We start from the raw sequence: 18,321 nt of genomic DNA, 5'->3' as shown, positions 1-18,321 counted from the left end.
CTTTAATCTTGCGGGTCTATATGGCTTTTTACTTCAAATGAACGAGAAGCACTGCAGTATAAACCGTGTGCATTATGCGAACGCGTCGAGCTATGTTGTTCAGTTTTACGATTCTTGTTTCCTCGTCTTGTACACACGTGCGCTTTCTTTAATAACAATAAAACGCAAAGTTATTTAAACTTGCCACTGCGGGAGCTAGAGCGACTTTGCTGCATTATATTGACTCGCTCTCAACTTTGTTGGCAACAGCGGCACGGAATTAGACCGCAGATATTTGTTTAATTTAAATTAATAGCGGCATTAATGGAATCCGTCGACGCTGAAACAATATTTACACCTCAGCAGCACCGAGAGAGAGACAAAACAAAGCACACGACTCCTCTCACACGGCAAATCTGCTGCAGTGTGTTTTTGTTTGAACAGAAAGCACACAACCGCGCCGGCGAATGAGCAGTGTGGCCCTTTGTGCGATAGTGTGCCCAGGTCACATTATTAAAATGAGGCAAGAGCATTGCTTAATTTGTTCAAAAGCCCTCGAGATTTTCAGTGCGTGGAAACAAATTAGGAACAAATAATAAAAGGAGCTTCACCGCAAAAGTTTGGGTGAATTTCCAATTTAATCCCTGGGCCTCGGAGAAAAGGAGAAAGTCTCTCTTTGTGGAAAGGGCTTTGTTTGACATTGGCCTGATATACATGGAAACAAGTTCTTGAGGTGGCACATTATTACACCTAATGCGCGCCGACTGCTGAATTTCAATGCGCTGCTTCATTTGCTCTTTGTTGGCCGAGCGGCTGCTGCTGAATTTTAAGCAGAGTGCGCAATCGAGCTGAGGTGCAAAACATTTCGCACCCTCTGCTTTGATCTCACATTCCTTTTCCATGCAAAAACGGCCGCGACTTTCTGCATCACTCCAGAAGAAGCAGTTCTTAAGCCTCTTTGGTAAATGAGTCACGGAGAGCTAAGATGGAAAAGGAGCTAATTTATCGATTGGCCGAACCGAGAATGTTTGTTTCCTCCATCGACAGCAGGGAGAAAAACTCAGGCTATTTGCGGCGCAGTTGAGACCGTCTAGACTGCGCGGGCTTGTAGTAGAATCTGTGGTTTCCTCAAAAGTTAAAGCGTTGTTTGCGAAGCGTCAAATTTGCTAAATTTCTTTGCCGTCATAAAAATTCTGCCAAAGCTGAAAACAACAAAAAAACTCGTTATAAGCATTTTAATATTTTGTCTCGAGCGTTTGAGCCGCATGCAAACAGAGACGGTTCTGGGCGTATTATTCGCCAATATGCCTAGTAAGAGTAGCCGACGCCAAAAAGGGCAAAAGTTTCTCTATTATGTGATGTTGCGGCCGCACGGAGCAAGAAAGAGAATAGAGATGGAGTGAATCTCGCCAGAGCACTACCAGAAGAAAGAGGGGCTGAATAAAATGTCAATAGAAAAACAAAAAGCTCTTGGCATCTCCAACCCTCTGCGTCGTAATTTACTAAGTACGTTCGGCAATCAAACTTGGGAAGGCCCCGAAGGAATAAAAATATAGATTCCTTCCAAAATCGTGGACTGAAAATTTTATTTACTCATACAGAATGGAAAAAAAATTCTTGCAATTAGCGACGTATAGCAAATTTTAATAAAAATTGAATTTCCTTCTTATTAATTATTTTTAAAATTTCCGATTAGAAAAGAGACTAACAATATATATTTTGTTTGTCTACTTGACCCTAATTTAAAATTTTGTATTTTATTCCTCTATTCGTAGCATTAAAACTTTCCATTTTGCCACCTTTTATTATATTTTTAATTAACACTTAATTTTTGTTTTAACGACTATTTAATATATCCATTATTTAGTGTATGATCAAAGTTCTTGGATGATTAAATTTGTCATTTTATCAATCCGGGCAGAAATCGTCATCAAATCAGAAAGTGAAAGGAGGCCGAGAAAGGGCCCGACTTCTTCAGAGCAGTCGCTTCTTTCCTTTTCCTGCTCCTTTGCAGAGCAAATCGAGTGTGAAACTAACCCCATTTGGTCTCGGGGAAGATTGGTGAACTGCCATTCTGCGGCCGACCTCGCATCTCCAGACTAATCAAACGCCAAGGATGCGTTCGCCCGCTCCTACTTTCGCCGCTCGCCGAGAAGCTTTTGCGTCGCGCTTCATTGGCCAAATGCGCTCTCTTCTCTATACACCCTTTCTGCGGCACGCGTGCACCTTTTCATCCATTATTTGATCAGCGATCTCCGTTGCGCCACTGATAAAGTAAGAAAGGCCCGTTTTCGCTTCTTTATCCTCCGCAAGCAGATAGAAAAAAAATATTATTTTCACAGATTTCTTTCCTCTCGTGCGGCATTATTTATCGGGCGAAAGCTGCGGAAAATTTAAGCGCAATATCACTTAAGGCGCGCACCCGGAAGCGGCAGCAGCAACGGGAGAGAGAAGAAAAAATGAAAAAGAGTGTACTCTTGACATTTTTATCCGTCCCCTTATGCAAATAGTGTCAGCCAGAGCACCAAGTAAAAGTAGATATGAATCACGTATTTATATTAACCAAATAGGAAAGGGGATGTCCCGCAGCTGCAGTGGTCGGAGACGTTTTAATGGAAAAAAACTTTCAAAATATTAAAATGAAAAAAAAGAAAAAGGACTCTTTCACTTGGGGGGAATCTCTAATTTTTGTCAAGATGCACCAGTTTAAATCAATTCTCAAATAAATCAAAATTTTCTTGTTTTTTAATAATTTAATATCAAATAAAAAAAATAACAGCTAAAAATAAAGACTAAAAATTTTTAAATTCTAAATTACCATCAATTTTATTAAATTTATTTTATTTATTTTACTAAATTGATATACCTGGAAATAATTGTTTAATCAATTTAGGTTAATATAATAATTATTTAATTTTTTATATTTTATACTCTACTTACAATGAAGTAAAATGAAAACAGGTATATTAATTTTAAATTTTGTAAATTAATATATTATAATCCCAGCATCAACTTTGCAGAGTATAGTGGAAAGCTTCACCTTTGAGCTAATTGATCTCTTGCCCAGAAATGAATGAAGTAATCTATTAACGTTATTATGAATTATTATATCATATAATATCAATCAATAATTTAATTCAAATTCAATTATATAATTAATTCATTTTTTCTGCAACTTTGCAGACTTTGTTAGGAAGAAGCCTTTAACGGTTTACTTCTTATCATAATCAATTGTATCCCAATTTTTTTTTCTTTTTTTAATTAAAGCTATAATAAGTTAGTCCCTTAAATGACTGTGTCAAACTATGAGGTAATCAAGCTTGTGCACAAGCAAAGAATGGCCAAGCAAAGGGTTATCAAGTGCAGCCGTTCGGCCGGTGTGTGGGTTGTTATAATTCATAAACAAAGGACGTTGTACATCTATTTGTTTATTTAAAGTGGCACTTTGAAGTGAGCCACGAGCGCGTTACTTGCACAAAGACAGTACCCGACGAGCAAACACCTCTGTGCCCGGCTATACGAAATTAGAGAAAAGCTGGCGGCTGGAAGGTAGTCTTTCGGGTCATTTCACGGCCGCCCCACCGCAAGGGACACACATACGCGTTGCAATTTAACATCTGAGCCGAGGGGCTTTGAGCTTTAATTAAGCTCGGACGCCGCCCTTGGCAACCGGCGCCAAAACGCCCAAAAACGAGAGAACATCTCCTAGCGCTTTTTCCCCTCCCACCCTAATGAAATTAATTTGCAGTTTCGGACACGCAAGTTTTAATTTAATTTGGCCGAGCACCAAACCGCGCTAAGCAAATTTCGGCAAACTGTGATTGCACCAGACGACCCCGAAAGTTGCGACGGAATTTCTGCTGCACACACAATGGTGGCAAATCACGAGTCAAAATACGGCTAATTTTCATTTCCAGCTGGATTGTGCTATGAGAGGCCACTCCACAACAATGATTCCGAACACCCGCGCTCATCACCCGTGCATTGTTGTTGTGATTTCAAGAGCCACCGGCAACACCCTTTCGCTTCGTTTCACGTGCACAAAACGCCAAAGCGTCTCGCGCGCGCGTTATTACGACTCGGTTTTTATTGTGCTCCAGCCGCATTGGTTTATGGTGGCAGAGTCACCCCTTTCATTTCATTAGATGAAACGCTGCGGCTTTTAGTTTGCGGACAAACATCATAAATATCATCCCGAATAATAAATCTGAAATATTATTGCCTGCCCCACGAGCAGAGAAAGCAGAAAGCTTTTATCCAGATATGCAGGGGGTAAGTGGCTTTCTTTGAATCTGGCCGGGGCTCTTCGCTCATCGGCAAGAAATAAAAAAAACATTTAGCAATGTTTAATGACCAATAAGACACATAAATTTTTATTCAGGGTATGACTGGAAGCAGAGTGAAATTATTAATTAGTGTTTTAAGTTATTGGTTATAATAATAACAATCTTTTTATACTTGTTTTCCTAGCACTAGCATAGAAAAAATGACAAAAACAGAAAATGTGAACATGGAAGTTTTGATTTAGTATTTCCATGGCATAATTTATGTTGCAATATGCCCTTTTACAAAAAAATCAAAATTATGTTTTATTTAGAAAAATGTTTTTAATTCTTTGAAATTTACTGAACTGTGGTTGCTTTTGTGATTGTGAAGAGCCCCTGGCCCTCGACCCTATTTATTTATATGTTTTGCAAGAGGGAGCCCCTTGGAAGTATGCAACAGAAGAACAGAGACAACAGCCAACTAAATAATTCACGTGCAAATAAAAAAGCTATAAATGAATGGTCGTACGCATGGTACACGTGCGTGCATGGCCGCTCTTCTTTCTCTTTTTTCTTCTCGCTCGCTCCCCTGCGCTGCGAATTCCACTCGACTTTATCCCTCTCTCTCCGCAGTTAGAGAATTTTTCGCCCCGCGCCGTTGTGAAATATTTATGAGCAAGCCACCGCGGCTAATAAAAAGCACTGCGTATGCAAATTTAAATATTTTTTCTCTGAAAAAAGCAGCTGTAAATTAAAAAGGTAGAATTTATAAAAAAAAGCTCCCGACATCAAAAGCATTTTCCCATCAGCCGATGTGCTGTGTCTTCGCTGCTTTGCATATCGGCAAGAGAGAGGAGTCTGCCTGCTTTCCACTTTATTTAACTTTTCTTCTAATTTGCATGCACGCAGACTTACATTGAAATTTTATGATAATGATTTTTTAATCTTCTTAGGCGTGCGCGGTTAAAGTTAATCTCCTGGCTGAAGTGAAAGGAGCCGTTCAGGAGGGTGCAAAAAAAAGAAACAAGCGGGATTATGCGGTTCGGAGCCGCAAATCCCGGAAGGTGAGGACAGTTCGGCAAAAGCGCAAGTGGCTGTGGCGACCGTATTGACCGAAAGCCACACGGGGGACTGTTGTTTTTTATTGGCCGGCGGTGTTGCACCCTCGAGAAGAGCTTTGCATAATTGCACCCTGCGTAATTAAAATTATGCGCTATTCCGCCCGTAATTATTTTTACGGACCCTCGGCTAACTTTTGCTCCCTCTTTCTTGTCAAGGTAAATGATAAAAGTGGACAAAGGGGGATTTTTGAATAATATTTTAATTTTAAATCTGGAAGAATAAAACCAGGAGAAAAAAATTTATGAAATTTTCTTTAAAAAAATTCTTTTGTTTTCAAACTGTTGCAAAAAATATTTATTTACACTCTCTTTACATTAGCAAATCAGTTCAGATTGCTAGATTTTTAGTTAAAATAGTTAAATTTTGCTCAGGATAGTGGGTGATGACTGATGAGGCGAAAATAAATTATTTTCATACATTCAAATATAAAATCTTCTCTCCTAAACAAAATTAATATAAAATCATTATAAAATCATACCGGCCCAAGTCAATTTTGCACAGGTATTCCCAACATAATTAAATTTTGTGCTCTGGTAATTTTTTAAAACAATTTTCAAACTCCAAAAAGTTCAAATTGCGATTCGGCGTTGAAAATAATTGGTAATTTATCGTGGGCACGTCGCAGGCGAGGCAGAGTTTTGTAATTAATGCGATGGGGTTGCGCTGCGGGCGGCCCGGGGGCGAGTGAGAGCAGTTTTGTGTCGCGCGGGTGCAAAGTGCATCAATCACGCGCGCCACGTGACACGCCAGATGACACAACTTGTCATCGCGCGTCGATCAGTGCGAGTGAAAAATTACCTCTCGCCAGCTCTCGAAATTCGCGCGCTCGAATTTATTAGCGCTGATTTCCCCCCGGGCCATTTAACGCTCGAGTGACGCAAAAAATTAAATTCTGTAAAGTAGCCGAGATAGAAGGAAAGAAAGAAAGCGAGAGCCGAATAATTGCAACGTGTGGCTGCATAAAAGGAGATAACGCGCGCATCCGAACAAGAGAGAGACCAAAGTAATGAGTTTCCTCCCTGCCCCCTGCCCGAGAGTTGCACAATGGCAAAAACACACACACGTCGCAGAGAGAGAAGAGATTCCGCCTGAATGGCACAAGTTGTAACACGGCGTACTCTCGGATAAATGCTGCTGAATAAATGGAGCCCAGGGCTCTCACCTCCAAATTGAAATTTCCCTTCTATTGGCACGGGAAGCTGCCAAAGAAAAGAAAATTCCTTTCCTAACTCGGAAGGTTTGTTTTTGAAAGGGACGGTCACATTTTGACGAAACTGGTTTTGCAATTTGCGTGTTTTGAGTGGAGATGAGACAATTAAATTTTGCTCAAATTCACAATCGATGATATTTAAAAAAAAAAATTTAATCGCACCCTCTGCAAAAACAAAAATATCATGTAAAAAATCTTGCCTACTGAAATCATCGAATCAAATTCAATTTATTTTAAGTTACAAAAATAATTTAGTACCTAATAAAATCCAGAAGTAAAAAACGTGAATGTGAATATCATCAGAACCTGATCAGAACCAACAAAATTAAGCAAATATCAGTTTTTAAACGGTCATATTTTAACATGTAACCCATGGCATTTGGAATTATTATTAAATTATTTTTAATTTCACATTTTTTTCCCCTCCAAAAACAACATAAGTCGGAACTTGAAATACAAAATTATATTAATTGTTCTGTGCCCATGTTCTCATCAATTTAAGAAAAAAAATGAGAATAGAAATCGTAAAAATTGGGTTGCTTTATTTCGAAAACATGCCTTGAAAGGCTTCATTTTAATTTTGAACAGACTTTCGGATTCTTGTTTTGAATTTGTCAGTAAGACAAAAGAACAAGTTCATATAATGCAAATAGCATATATTCTGCTCACTCAGATTCGCGAAATTGCTTTCTTATTACTTGGCTCCGCTCGCAATTAAATTTTAGGTCGAAAGCTCAAATATTAATTTCACTCCCAGAGGCGGGGAATTCAGCGAAGGCCAATATGGAGCGCGCGCAAACGAAAGTCTCGTATTGTTTGTTGGTTTCCTTTTGATGTTATTCCTCCTTTTATCCGTTTCTCTTGTCGTGTCAAAGGCAAAAGGCTAAAAATTAAAGAGCCAAAGACAACGAGAGCAAATTCATCTGCCTCTCCTCGCGGGCACGACCGCAGATCGCGCTCAGCGCTTTGCCCAGCCACGGTTTTAATATTGACTTAGCGAGCAAGAAAAGGCGGTGGCGAAAATATAAAAGTTTCTTTTCAAAGGCAGACAGACAGACAGCTTGCGGCCACCAAATAAAATAAAATGCAGCCGAGTGTGATGCATGCGCTGGGTTTCATTAAATAACAAAACGGCCGCTTGCCAGTTAAAAACTCATTTTCTCGCACGTCTTTAATTAAATACACGAACATCTGATGCGCCGCCAGCAGCCAAATTCAACCGCACTTTACCTTACTTTCCACACAAAACTCAACAGAAAACTTTGCGAGCCGAAAATCGCAAGTCGTTGAGGTCATGAATTTTCAATTTTTTATTGCATTGTATTAATCGTCACATTCATCATGGAAGCAGTTTTTGGAGACTTTCATTATATTTTTAAAATTCAATATACTAATCAAATGTTTGTTGGTTCAAAATATTTATGTAACATATGTATCAAATATCAATTTGTTATAGAAAATGTTAAATTTGAAGCAAACTATAAAGAAAATTTTGAAAATTACAAAAATAAATAATAAAATAAAAATAAATTAAAGTTAACTGTACTTATTAAATGATGATAAAAACAATAAAAATACAGGATGAAAAATAATAAATATTTAAAACTAAACTGTAATATTAATTTCAAGCAATTTCATATATTTTTTACTTATAAAAGTTGAACACATCAAACTTCTTATGAAAGGGGTCCATTGCTAAATAAAGGTCATAGATATTGTTAAATATCATTTAGTTTGCAAATTGTATTTGCAGAAAGAAAATGTGAAGAAAATTATGAAGAGGATGAAGAATAGAGGGATTTGCTTGACTTTTTTGACTCATTGAAATAATTTTATCTCCAGAGTAAACAAAATGCAATGAGCAACAACAAAACAATTAATTAATGATAAGCCCCCATTAACCTTAAAAGCATTTTTATAATTATAAAATTCAGATAATACTACTGTAGTCTGATTCTTTCTGTTTTCACATACCCCGCCCAAAGTTGAAGATATCGATATGAGATTTTCACCACTTCACCATCTTAGTTTGGAAGCGACTTTCCTAAATTTTTGACTAAAAATTTTCAAAATTGCGGGTTTTGCGGGACATTTTGTAAAAACAAAAAAACATGATTATCTCAGCTTCTAGTGGTCGTAGAACAATTTTCCGGGTACGGCTGAACTCGTCTAAGCAAGTTCTACAACTTTGCTGTTGAATGTAAAATTTTAGGTCAAAGGTCAAGGTCATTTTTGGTGACCTGAAATTTTCAAACTCAAATTTGAAAATGTGCTGCATGATGAAAATCATTTTTGAGATTGCCATTCGATTCATCATGAAATTTTACGTATTATATGTCAAAATTGCGATGTTGATATTTTTAGTTTAATTTAAATAAAAATAAGAATATTAAAAAACGTGGTTTTTCGAACCTCGGCAGGCAGTGTCAACAATATAATCGTCTGTAACTTTTGTTCTGATGATTTTAGGTACAAAGTGGTTATGACCAAAGTTAATCTCCACGTCAAGACCAATCGATTGGTGTATATGTCAATGACCTTTAGTGACCTTGGGGTCAAAGGTCACCCAGATCGGTGACCTGGGGTCACACGACCTAAATGTGTGATACGTACTTAGAAAGGTCTTGTCAAGAGGATAATTTTAGTCACCAAGTTTTTTACTTTACGTCTACCACAAAGCGAGTAATCTCTAAAATCCAATAAATTTTACCTAAACTTCTGCGTTTAATTAGGAAAAATTATAATTATTCGATTTGTAGTAGACGTAAAGTAAAAAACTTAGTGACTAAAATTATCCTCTTGACAAGACCTTTCTAAGTACGTATCACACATTTAGGTCGTGTGACCCCAGGTCACCGACCTGGGTGACCTTTGACCCCAAGGTCACTAAAGGTCATTGACATATACACCAATCGATTGGTCTTGACGTGGAGATTAACTTTGGTCATAACCACTTAGTACCTAAAATCATCAGAACAAAAGTTACAGACGATTATATTGTTGACACTGCCTGCCGAGGTGCGAAAAACCACGTTTTTTAATATTCTTATTTTTATTTAAATTAAACTAAAAATATCAACATCGCAATTTTGACATATAATACGTAAAATTTCATGATGAATCGAATGGCAATCTCAAAAATGATTTTCATCATGCAGCACATTTTCAAATTTGAGTTTGAAAATTTCAGGTCACCAAAAATGACCTTGACCTTTGACCTAAAATTTTACATTCAACAGCAAAGTTGTAGAACTTGCTTAGACGAGTTCAGCCGTACCCGGAAAATTGTTCTACGACCACTAGAAGCTGAGATAATCATGTTTTTTTGTTTTTACAAAATGTCCCGCAAAACCCGCAATTTTGAAAATTTTTAGTCAAAAATTTAGGAAAGTCGCTTCCAAACTAAGATGGTGAAGTGGTGAAAATCTCATATCGATATCTTCAACTTTGGGCGGGGTATGTGAAAACAGAAAGAATCAGACTGTATCAAATTAAATTAAATTTAAATCTTCTTTTGTTCACAGAAACCAGCGAATGAGCCGAGGATGCTGGAGCTTTGCATCATCTTTAGCACTTTAGGTTAGAAAAGCTAACTGGGAACTCGCATCTCCCTCTTCTCCATCAATCTTTATCTCGTTCAATTTTTGCGCCGAGCCATTTGCAAAGAAATTGCCAATCACTTCGGAAAATATTTTCCAGCACCTTTTGCGCGGGATGTGTAATAGAAATAGATGAGAGACTCGCTTCCTCCGCACCGGCACGTCTCATCTCCGGCGAGAGAAGAAAATTCGCCTTGTTATTAGTCGCTGTTTGATTCGGCGAAATGGGAGCGGGATAATACCGCTGGTGCATTGTGAATTGCAACACACGCCCGATGATGGCTTTCTCTCTTTTTTTCATCCTACGCGACGTCGCTTAATGGGAAAGCAACTGGCTGCCGCGCCCCAGCCCTCTTGGCCCCCTGGGGGTTCCACCGCAAAAGAAAAGCATTTTTTTTTCATCCCTCTACTTTCTGAAAAGAAAATTTCCGGGCGAATATGGGGGTCAACGAGGTACCCGGCCATGAAATTAAATCATTCCGAAATATTACCAGCGGAAAAAATTTGGTCCAAGGGTGAATAAATTTCGGCTCTCTTTCTCCCAGAGGATAATTATTTCCAAAATTGTCCATCGTTACTTCAGAGAGAGGAGAATTTCCGGCAGCAAAACAATTTTTTTTTGCTTCTTTGTCATTCCGAACTGCGGAAATTCATTTTCCCTCTCGCGAATTCCCTTTTGTAGAATTGCAAACAGCACGTCCTTGAAAAATGGAGTCAATTAACTCGGGCCATTTGGGTTGTTGCAAATTGTCGTCCGCTAATCCCCGGTCCATTTGGAATAAAGTATGAACGAAAAAATTCCCGCTGAAAATTTAGTGGCCGCTCCCGCGCGTTATTATGAAAAACGAGGCAAACAATAAACCAACACCGAGCTGCTCGTCCTGCGCCATTATGCAAAATTTACTTTTTAATTTCGGCATCGGCCGGTTGTTGGTCTTTTAATCCCGCTCTGTTCGCGTCCAGGGTAAAACTTTTATTAATTCACAGCGACGTGTTTTTCGGACAAAGCAAGTTTTTCCCTTTTTTTTTTATCTTTGACGGGCCGCTTTTTGCTGCTGAATGCAGATTATTGTTTTCAAAATAAGCCGCCGCCGTGTTTCGCTGAATGTGTAATATATACGTTTTGGCACTCGAATCTGCCCTGCTCGCGAAAAAAGAGAGGAATGCACAATGGGCCAATATGGGGGCGCATAAATGTGTGTCACACGCGCCTCTCTCTCTCACTCCACGCAGGCCAGAATTTATGGCTTTATCAGCATTTTTGGCCGCGGTTATTCATACCGAGGCGTGAAGGGTTGAATTATTATCCGGCCTGCTGCGGAATGACGCGTCCGTTTTTTCACTTTGTGCTCTCGCGAAATTGCCTGCTAGCGTGTGAACTCTTTTCCCCAAAACATTTCCCTCCAACTCTCTGTAAAAAATATATAACCTGAACACATTTTCATTCTGTTTTATTTTTTACGAAACGTTGCAGTTGAGGAATTTCCAATAATAATTTTTATCGCCGATCGGCGTCGAGCGCAAATAAATCCACCCCGAGTTGTTGCCTTTTAGCGAATTCGCTCGTCTATCTGCAAACGATCGTTGTGTGGGCTTCGCACCGGTCTCTGTAATAAAATGCTCAGGAATTAACCGAGTCACGCCCGCCGCCGTCGATTCCGATCCGTCTCTCTCCCGTGAATTTCCCTGCTCATGCCGATTGCATCTGCGATGAGTTTCTCTTCGTCGTTTGCTACTCGGCTCACCAGTCATTAAATAACCCAGCCTACCGTGTGATGCATATTCGCAACTTAATGAACAAGCCGCAGGGCGTTTCTTTATTAAATCTTCATGAATATCAAACACTGGAATGCAAGCAGATCGTTCGTTTCCTTGTATTATGAAGTAAAAATTTCTAATTTATTAGATTTATTAACATGATAGATATTTACGACCCGATCCAACCTTTCTTACTTTAAATATTTTCAGGGAGAAAAGAAAAATTACAGAAATAATTGAAGTTTTATAAAATTTCCCGGGTTGAAGCCATTTATACACTGTTTTAATGTTAGGAAGTGCATCATATTTTATTCACAAACAGTTCTTCAACTAAAATATTTCCGTCAAGCTAAAAAATTCTGTTTATGGAATTAAAATTAGTGTGCATTTGTCAGCAGTTTTAAAAATAACAAAAATTGTATGTTTTAAATCTTCACTTTCGTCTCCTTTTTGACTAGGGAGTTATATGGGATGTTTCCGTCCCGTCGCTGGAGTGGGCAGCCCAGAAGGGGCGCGGGGAGGATCAAATTGGCCCGCGGTCCTCCACCCCTGACCCTAGCAGACGCATTTCAGAGGTCTCAAGAGAGCTAAGTTCCGACGGGGCGAGCTCCGCCACAATCTCATAATACCAGAGTGGAGCAGAACGTGAAAGTCGAACGTGTTTCGCCAGCGTTAGCGTCAATCCGGAAAAGAAAAGCGTAAAAGTCAAAACTCTCAAATTCTTTAATCACATATTTGATAAAATGGCAAATAAAATGTACGAACTATTGAAATACTAAAATTACTTAATATTAATTTATTTATTCTTTCTTATTTTTTCAATACATAAAAATACACATAACATAATTTATGTATTTAATTATTTATTTATTTTTGATGTCTTACTTATTTTTTGTTTTGTTTTTTCCCTATATATCAGGGTATTTTCAATTTTTATTGAATTAATACAAAGTTTTCATTAATATAAAAATATATTAACTGTTGCCAGCGGAAAAATTATTGAAAAACACACTATGCAATAATATTATTCATGAAATATTATTATTTTAACCCCTGATAAAAATCAAATAATAAAAAAAAACACACAAAGCTCAAAGAATCAAATTATTTGTGGTTGGCACACCATACACCTGCTGTACTCTAGCTCAAGTGAAAAATACATCATATCGATTGTTTGCATTTTATCATCCGTTTATCAATTGAAATTAAATCTGGGGCAGATCTGGGGAAAATGTAAAAAACTTTAAATTTGCACTTTTGCAGCCAACGTCGAGATCAGACCATCCTCATCGCTAGCACGCAATAAAATTTTTTCAAGCTATAACTATACGCATAAGTAGTGTATTTCTGCAAAGCATCAGGCAATTATCAAAATTGCAAGCCCACGTTGGCTGTCGAGCCGTCTGTCGCTTTTCGGTGTGGTGTGGGTGTCGGTCTGGGTTTCATTTCACCCTCGCGCACTGCACTTTATTAATTATTCACGAGCGCTCGCACTCGCAGACTGAAAATTAGTTTATTTATTAACTGCTGGCGAGCCAACAATTGGGTGTGAAGCGCGCACACCGCAATGTCTCATTTGTGTAAAATTCAAACTGGACTCTAAATGTCCGGCGCTAAATGCATAATGTAGTCGCGTGCAGTGACAGTTAATTTGCGTCACACACACACTCCCCCGAAAGGGGTGAATATTAAATTACGCACGGTGACCTCTGCCGAAATTTGGAAATACACGGTAATGTTGGCGGGGAACATGTAGCATAAAATATTATACGGTCCCCCGTTATTAACTTTGCAACCTGGGAAAACGCATGCTATGCCAAAATTTAAGTTGATTAACAGTTGCAGGACTCATTTGATTTTTTTTTAAATTTTCAATTTCAGTAATGCTAATGGGAATAATATAACCGCCTAATATGTATATATTTTTATTTTTATTTGAAGTTCAACAAACTGTGTTTACATCAATGATCAACGACGTGCATAATAATATTCATATAGTCTGATTCATGTAGAGAGGAAAGTCTTATAACTCTTATAGTTTTGTATCTTTCATTATCTCTCAATTTAATTTTTCGTTCATAATATTAATTTATCTTCGTAACGAAAAGTTTTCTTTTATAATTTTTCATGATTATTTCAACAACCAATAATATTATTCATTGAATTAAGGGCAATATACTCTTGAAACCTCGCGAAGAACAAATTTTTAGTTTATGTTTATTATTTTTTAATACTGTTTCTTACTGCACTTGTGGATTTATTAAAAAAAATTATTTCTGATAAAAACAGGAATTAAAATTATAAAATAAATATAATATAAACGCTCAAAAAATAATGACGAAAAATTAAAATAAAAAATTTAAAATATTATTAATAAATATGCTCAAAATTATTTAAATCTTAATGTTCTTAAAAGCTCAGCAAAATATTTTTTTTAAATTTTATATAAATATTAAATTTTTTAGTAATTTGAATTTACAATCAGCTTCTCCTTGATAGGTTTTGCAAGTTGTTTAATATCCCTCAATTGAGAAATTCCAATACAGGATTAAATTGCTTAATAATTGTTTTATTTATTGATGTAAATTTTGTGAAAAATGACTGGTGAATGAGAATTTCGTATACTTTTTAATCCAATACATCACTATGATATATCGAATATTAACAATGCAATTTCTGCAAATCATCTTCAAACATAAATCACATAAATATCACACCATAATTATTGATAAATCCCTTCATGGTAGTTATGAGCAAAAAAGGTTTTATTTCTTTTCTTCAAAAACTTTGAAAAGTACAAAATTCTCGTCCCTAGGAGGCCCCTCTCCTAAAAAATATTTTGCAAACGGCCACATTTGAGGCCAGGTTGCGTGATGGCGGGGCACAGAGGCCACAGCAAGGGGCAGTGCGCGATGCCCGTCCGCGTGATAAATTGCCGTCAACCTCACTCGCTCTCACCTTGCCAACCCTTGCCATCCGCGTCTGAAAAGCAACCCTTGCTCGCTTCACCGCAACATTCGCTCTCTCTTTCTACCTGCTGGAGGCCTCTGCAATTCCGGCGAAAGTTGCCTTTGAAGTTGCGGCCGTCGTAAAGCGAACCGAGGGAGGCAAATTGAATCTCCGCGTTGCTCGCGTTGTTTTTATATGTTGGACCCTCCCTTTCTTTCTACACACACTCTCAGCCGAATAATTTCAAATGCAAATGCCTGCGTGTATGTTTCAGGTGGTGATTGCTAATCAGCGCCGAGTGCGTTTCGACCGAATCTCTTCTCTCCGACTCTCAATTCTCTCTTCCTCTCCGTCCGTGCAGAAAGAAAAGACAATGAACGCAGTGATTTTAGTCGCGGTGTGTGCAGCCTTGGCAACGACGAGGGTGAACGCGGCCACCGCCCCCGCGGCACCTGCCCTCGCCACCATCACGCTTGAGGAAGAAGAGCCGGTCGCCAAAGAACAAGGTAGGAATTTTAATTTGCTGCGGGATAAAAGTATGAACCACCATTTGCTTAGAACAAAATCAGTGCGAATTTCACACAAACTAAAAGCTTCTGAAAATAATTTATAAATTTTGATTTCTGGTTTTTTTTTAATGACAACAGTAAATTAACAGTTATGTATAATAATTAAATGAAAATATTCAATTTATTATATTTTAAGTTTCAGTAAATCAAATTGTCATGGTTTGTGAAACTTTCATAAATTATCAATTAAATTTTGCCGTTATTTCAAATTTTCTCAGCTCTGCCATAAATTTATTTTGGTGATTTTTCTTTTCAAATTACGAATTTCTGGACGATTTTTTTGAAACGTATCGTCTTCAAAGAAATAACAGTAAATTATATAAAAATGCTGTTATTCCCAAAACTTTAAGTTATGATTTTCACATTTTCTTTAAGATAATTATATACATTTGAAAAATATGATTTTAATTTTATTTGAAGCAAAATATTTTGACAATCATCTTTTTTATAGATTATGTCACGTAGGACAAAATAAATATAATTTTAATCATTTGCACCCACTTAAATTAATTTTAATATGGTAGGATGAATAAGACTTGTGAGAAGTTCTTTAAAGATGAAATTTGAGAGCGCAGTCTCATGTCGTCTCAAAGGAGCTGCGAGTACGTTGAGAAATCCTTGATACGTAATCTCATTACAAAAGGAACCAACTGCACATGTATAAAATATTATCCGTTAAGGGGATTGACACTAATTACTTAGATGTAACGTAATAGATTTCGGAGAGAGCTGATTCATGCAGTGTGGCGTTTGTTAAGGAGATAACGTCGCGAGTATTGCAGATTACTGTCAATCAACGTCAGCCGGGGATGCATCGAGTGGCACTCAAATGTGGGAGGAGAAGTGCGTGCGCCGTGCGTATGGCACAAGTCAGTAAATAAGAAAGAAGCAAGTGTCTCCGTTTACGCAGCCTCTGGGAAAGGGAGTAATTACCCTCGCGGTGAATCAGCTCGGGCTTTTAAATTTCCATTTGATCTCATCGTTCGGCGGGGCAACTAATCATCTGATAGTGACACGGAAAAGCTTCTTCACTGTAACTCTCTGCAGCAATATTGGCTTATAATAGTTGTGGGATATTGACTGATATCTATTATATAAGGGAACCTAATACTAAAAGTGGATTTAAGGAGGAAATATAGAGTTCCATGGAGTTTTCAAATTAATTAATTTGAGATTAAAGATGGATTATTTTGTCATTGGGGTCTTATTTTTAATTTATTTTCTTCACAATCAGTGAGTAGATTTGGAATAAAAATTTAAATTAAAATAGTGAACAATTTGAAATATATTTGAAAAGAAAACCACACATAAATCAATCAAAGTTCATTAATTTAAGAAAAAAAAAATGGAGTTAAGAAACTGTTTTGTTAATTTTCAAAAATTGTTGTATCAAATGTGTCATTTTGGCACAGTCAAGTCTCGTTGTGGTGTGGGTATAACGTGTCTCATGAAGAGATTCAGAGTCCTTTGTCGTCGGCACCGCCCGACGAATTACTCGGCCATTACTGACGCAGCATGTGAGAAAGCAATCGCGAGCCAGATTTCTCGAAATTTTGCACGCACACACACTTTCCGCTCTTTTTAAAGCAAATGATAAAAAGTTTGCAGCGGCGTTGGAGACACTTTTTATGCTCCTCTTTTTTACTCCGGTGGCACTTCCGCGCGCTGCCGAAGTAAGTGCTGCTGATTCAATTTTAGGTGCGCCGTAAAATGAAAATTTATCGCCCATCACGCGAGATATGGAATTGCTCGGCAGCCTTTTTAAACTTTATACTCCCCAAACTCCTCCTCCTCCTCCTTTTCATATTCAGAATCGCTCCACATCAGCAATCAGAAGGGATGGGGAGAAAAAATCTGATTAATCCTGGCCGAACCTAATCAAAGAAAAAGGTTTTTATGCACATTTCAAGCTGCCCTTTTATTCAAAACCCAATATATTTCACCTTTTCGGAGGGTGGCGAAGTTTGGGTTTTGTCAATAATAAGCATATGTGTATGGAAGCCGACGGAGCCTCCGCTGGGTCTTTGCTTCATCATCCGCTCTAGCTCAGCCCATGAATAGGGGGCAAATCCTTTTTACGCGCACCTCTGCAGTGATTATGCCAGCAACACACAGGCACACTACACGCACGCAAATGTATTGGGCTGATTTGAGCCAAGATGAGCCGCCCTTAATGAAGTACCGCGCCCCGGCTTTATCAAACACACTGGGAAAACAGGCTGCCTGCAAATGCGTGGATGCTCTCAATGAGGGCTTTCAGTAAATTGCAATATTTAATTTTGCAATTATTATTGTAATATATAATAATATTATACTTGTTTGAGTTGCACTTATCCAATGTGATAAGTAAGAATCTATATTTTTAATCTATCATATCATTTAACTTACATTATTTAAGTACATGGCCTGGAAATAACACCAATATAAAATTATTAATCACTTGATTACATAATGCCTTATGCTTTACAGTATAACTCATATTTCTGATAGTGCATATTTTAACTAGGAACTTTATTGATTGATTAAAAATTTTAATCATTTCAAGAATCTTGTTTACTTCAATTATCTAAAAAAAAATGAAATAAAAATTTAAATATTATTTTTTATTAATTATACGTTAATAAAAGGGAAATTTATAAAATATATTGAATGTTTAAAAAATATTAGGATAATATAAGTGTATTTTGTAAAATGCTTTTACATTTACATTTTTTTTTCAAAAGCACATTTTAATTCATTAACACATGTTTTTAAAAGCACATGATATTTCTCCAGTTTTTAAATTAGGCCTTTTTTACATAGTTTTAAATGTTAGGAGCTATTTAAATTTCTATATTTTTGTAAATATAATTGCAAGTTAACTATTTTTT

At 37.3% G+C, this 18,321-nt stretch overlaps 1 protein-coding gene across 2 annotated transcripts in view; it reads left to right on the top strand.

The window, feature by feature from the left end:
• LOC132203708 (semaphorin-2A) overlaps positions 1-18,321 on the top strand; it is a 292,313-nt gene that overhangs the window by 109,833 nt on the left and 164,159 nt on the right. The window contains exons 4-5 of one of the 2 annotated variants that reach the window (XM_059631660.1): positions 10,101-10,155; positions 15,157-15,388. In XM_059631660.1, the coding sequence (XP_059487643.1) occupies positions 15,256-15,388 (133 nt within the window). In that variant the 5' untranslated portion in view covers positions 10,101-10,155; positions 15,157-15,255. The remainder of the gene's footprint in view (positions 1-10,100; positions 10,156-15,156; positions 15,389-18,321) is intronic. The other variant, XM_059631661.1, reaches the window with a different exon arrangement.

Source organism: Neocloeon triangulifer, unplaced genomic scaffold (genome assembly GCF_031216515.1).
Source record: "Neocloeon triangulifer isolate White Clay Creek 2 clone unplaced genomic scaffold, ASM3121651v1 ptg000017l, whole genome shotgun sequence".
In the NCBI taxonomy this organism is placed as follows: Eukaryota; Metazoa; Arthropoda; class Insecta; order Ephemeroptera; family Baetidae; genus Neocloeon; species Neocloeon triangulifer.
Note: the sequence above shows the minus strand (reverse complement) of the source record. Positions and strands in the feature narration are given on the sequence as shown.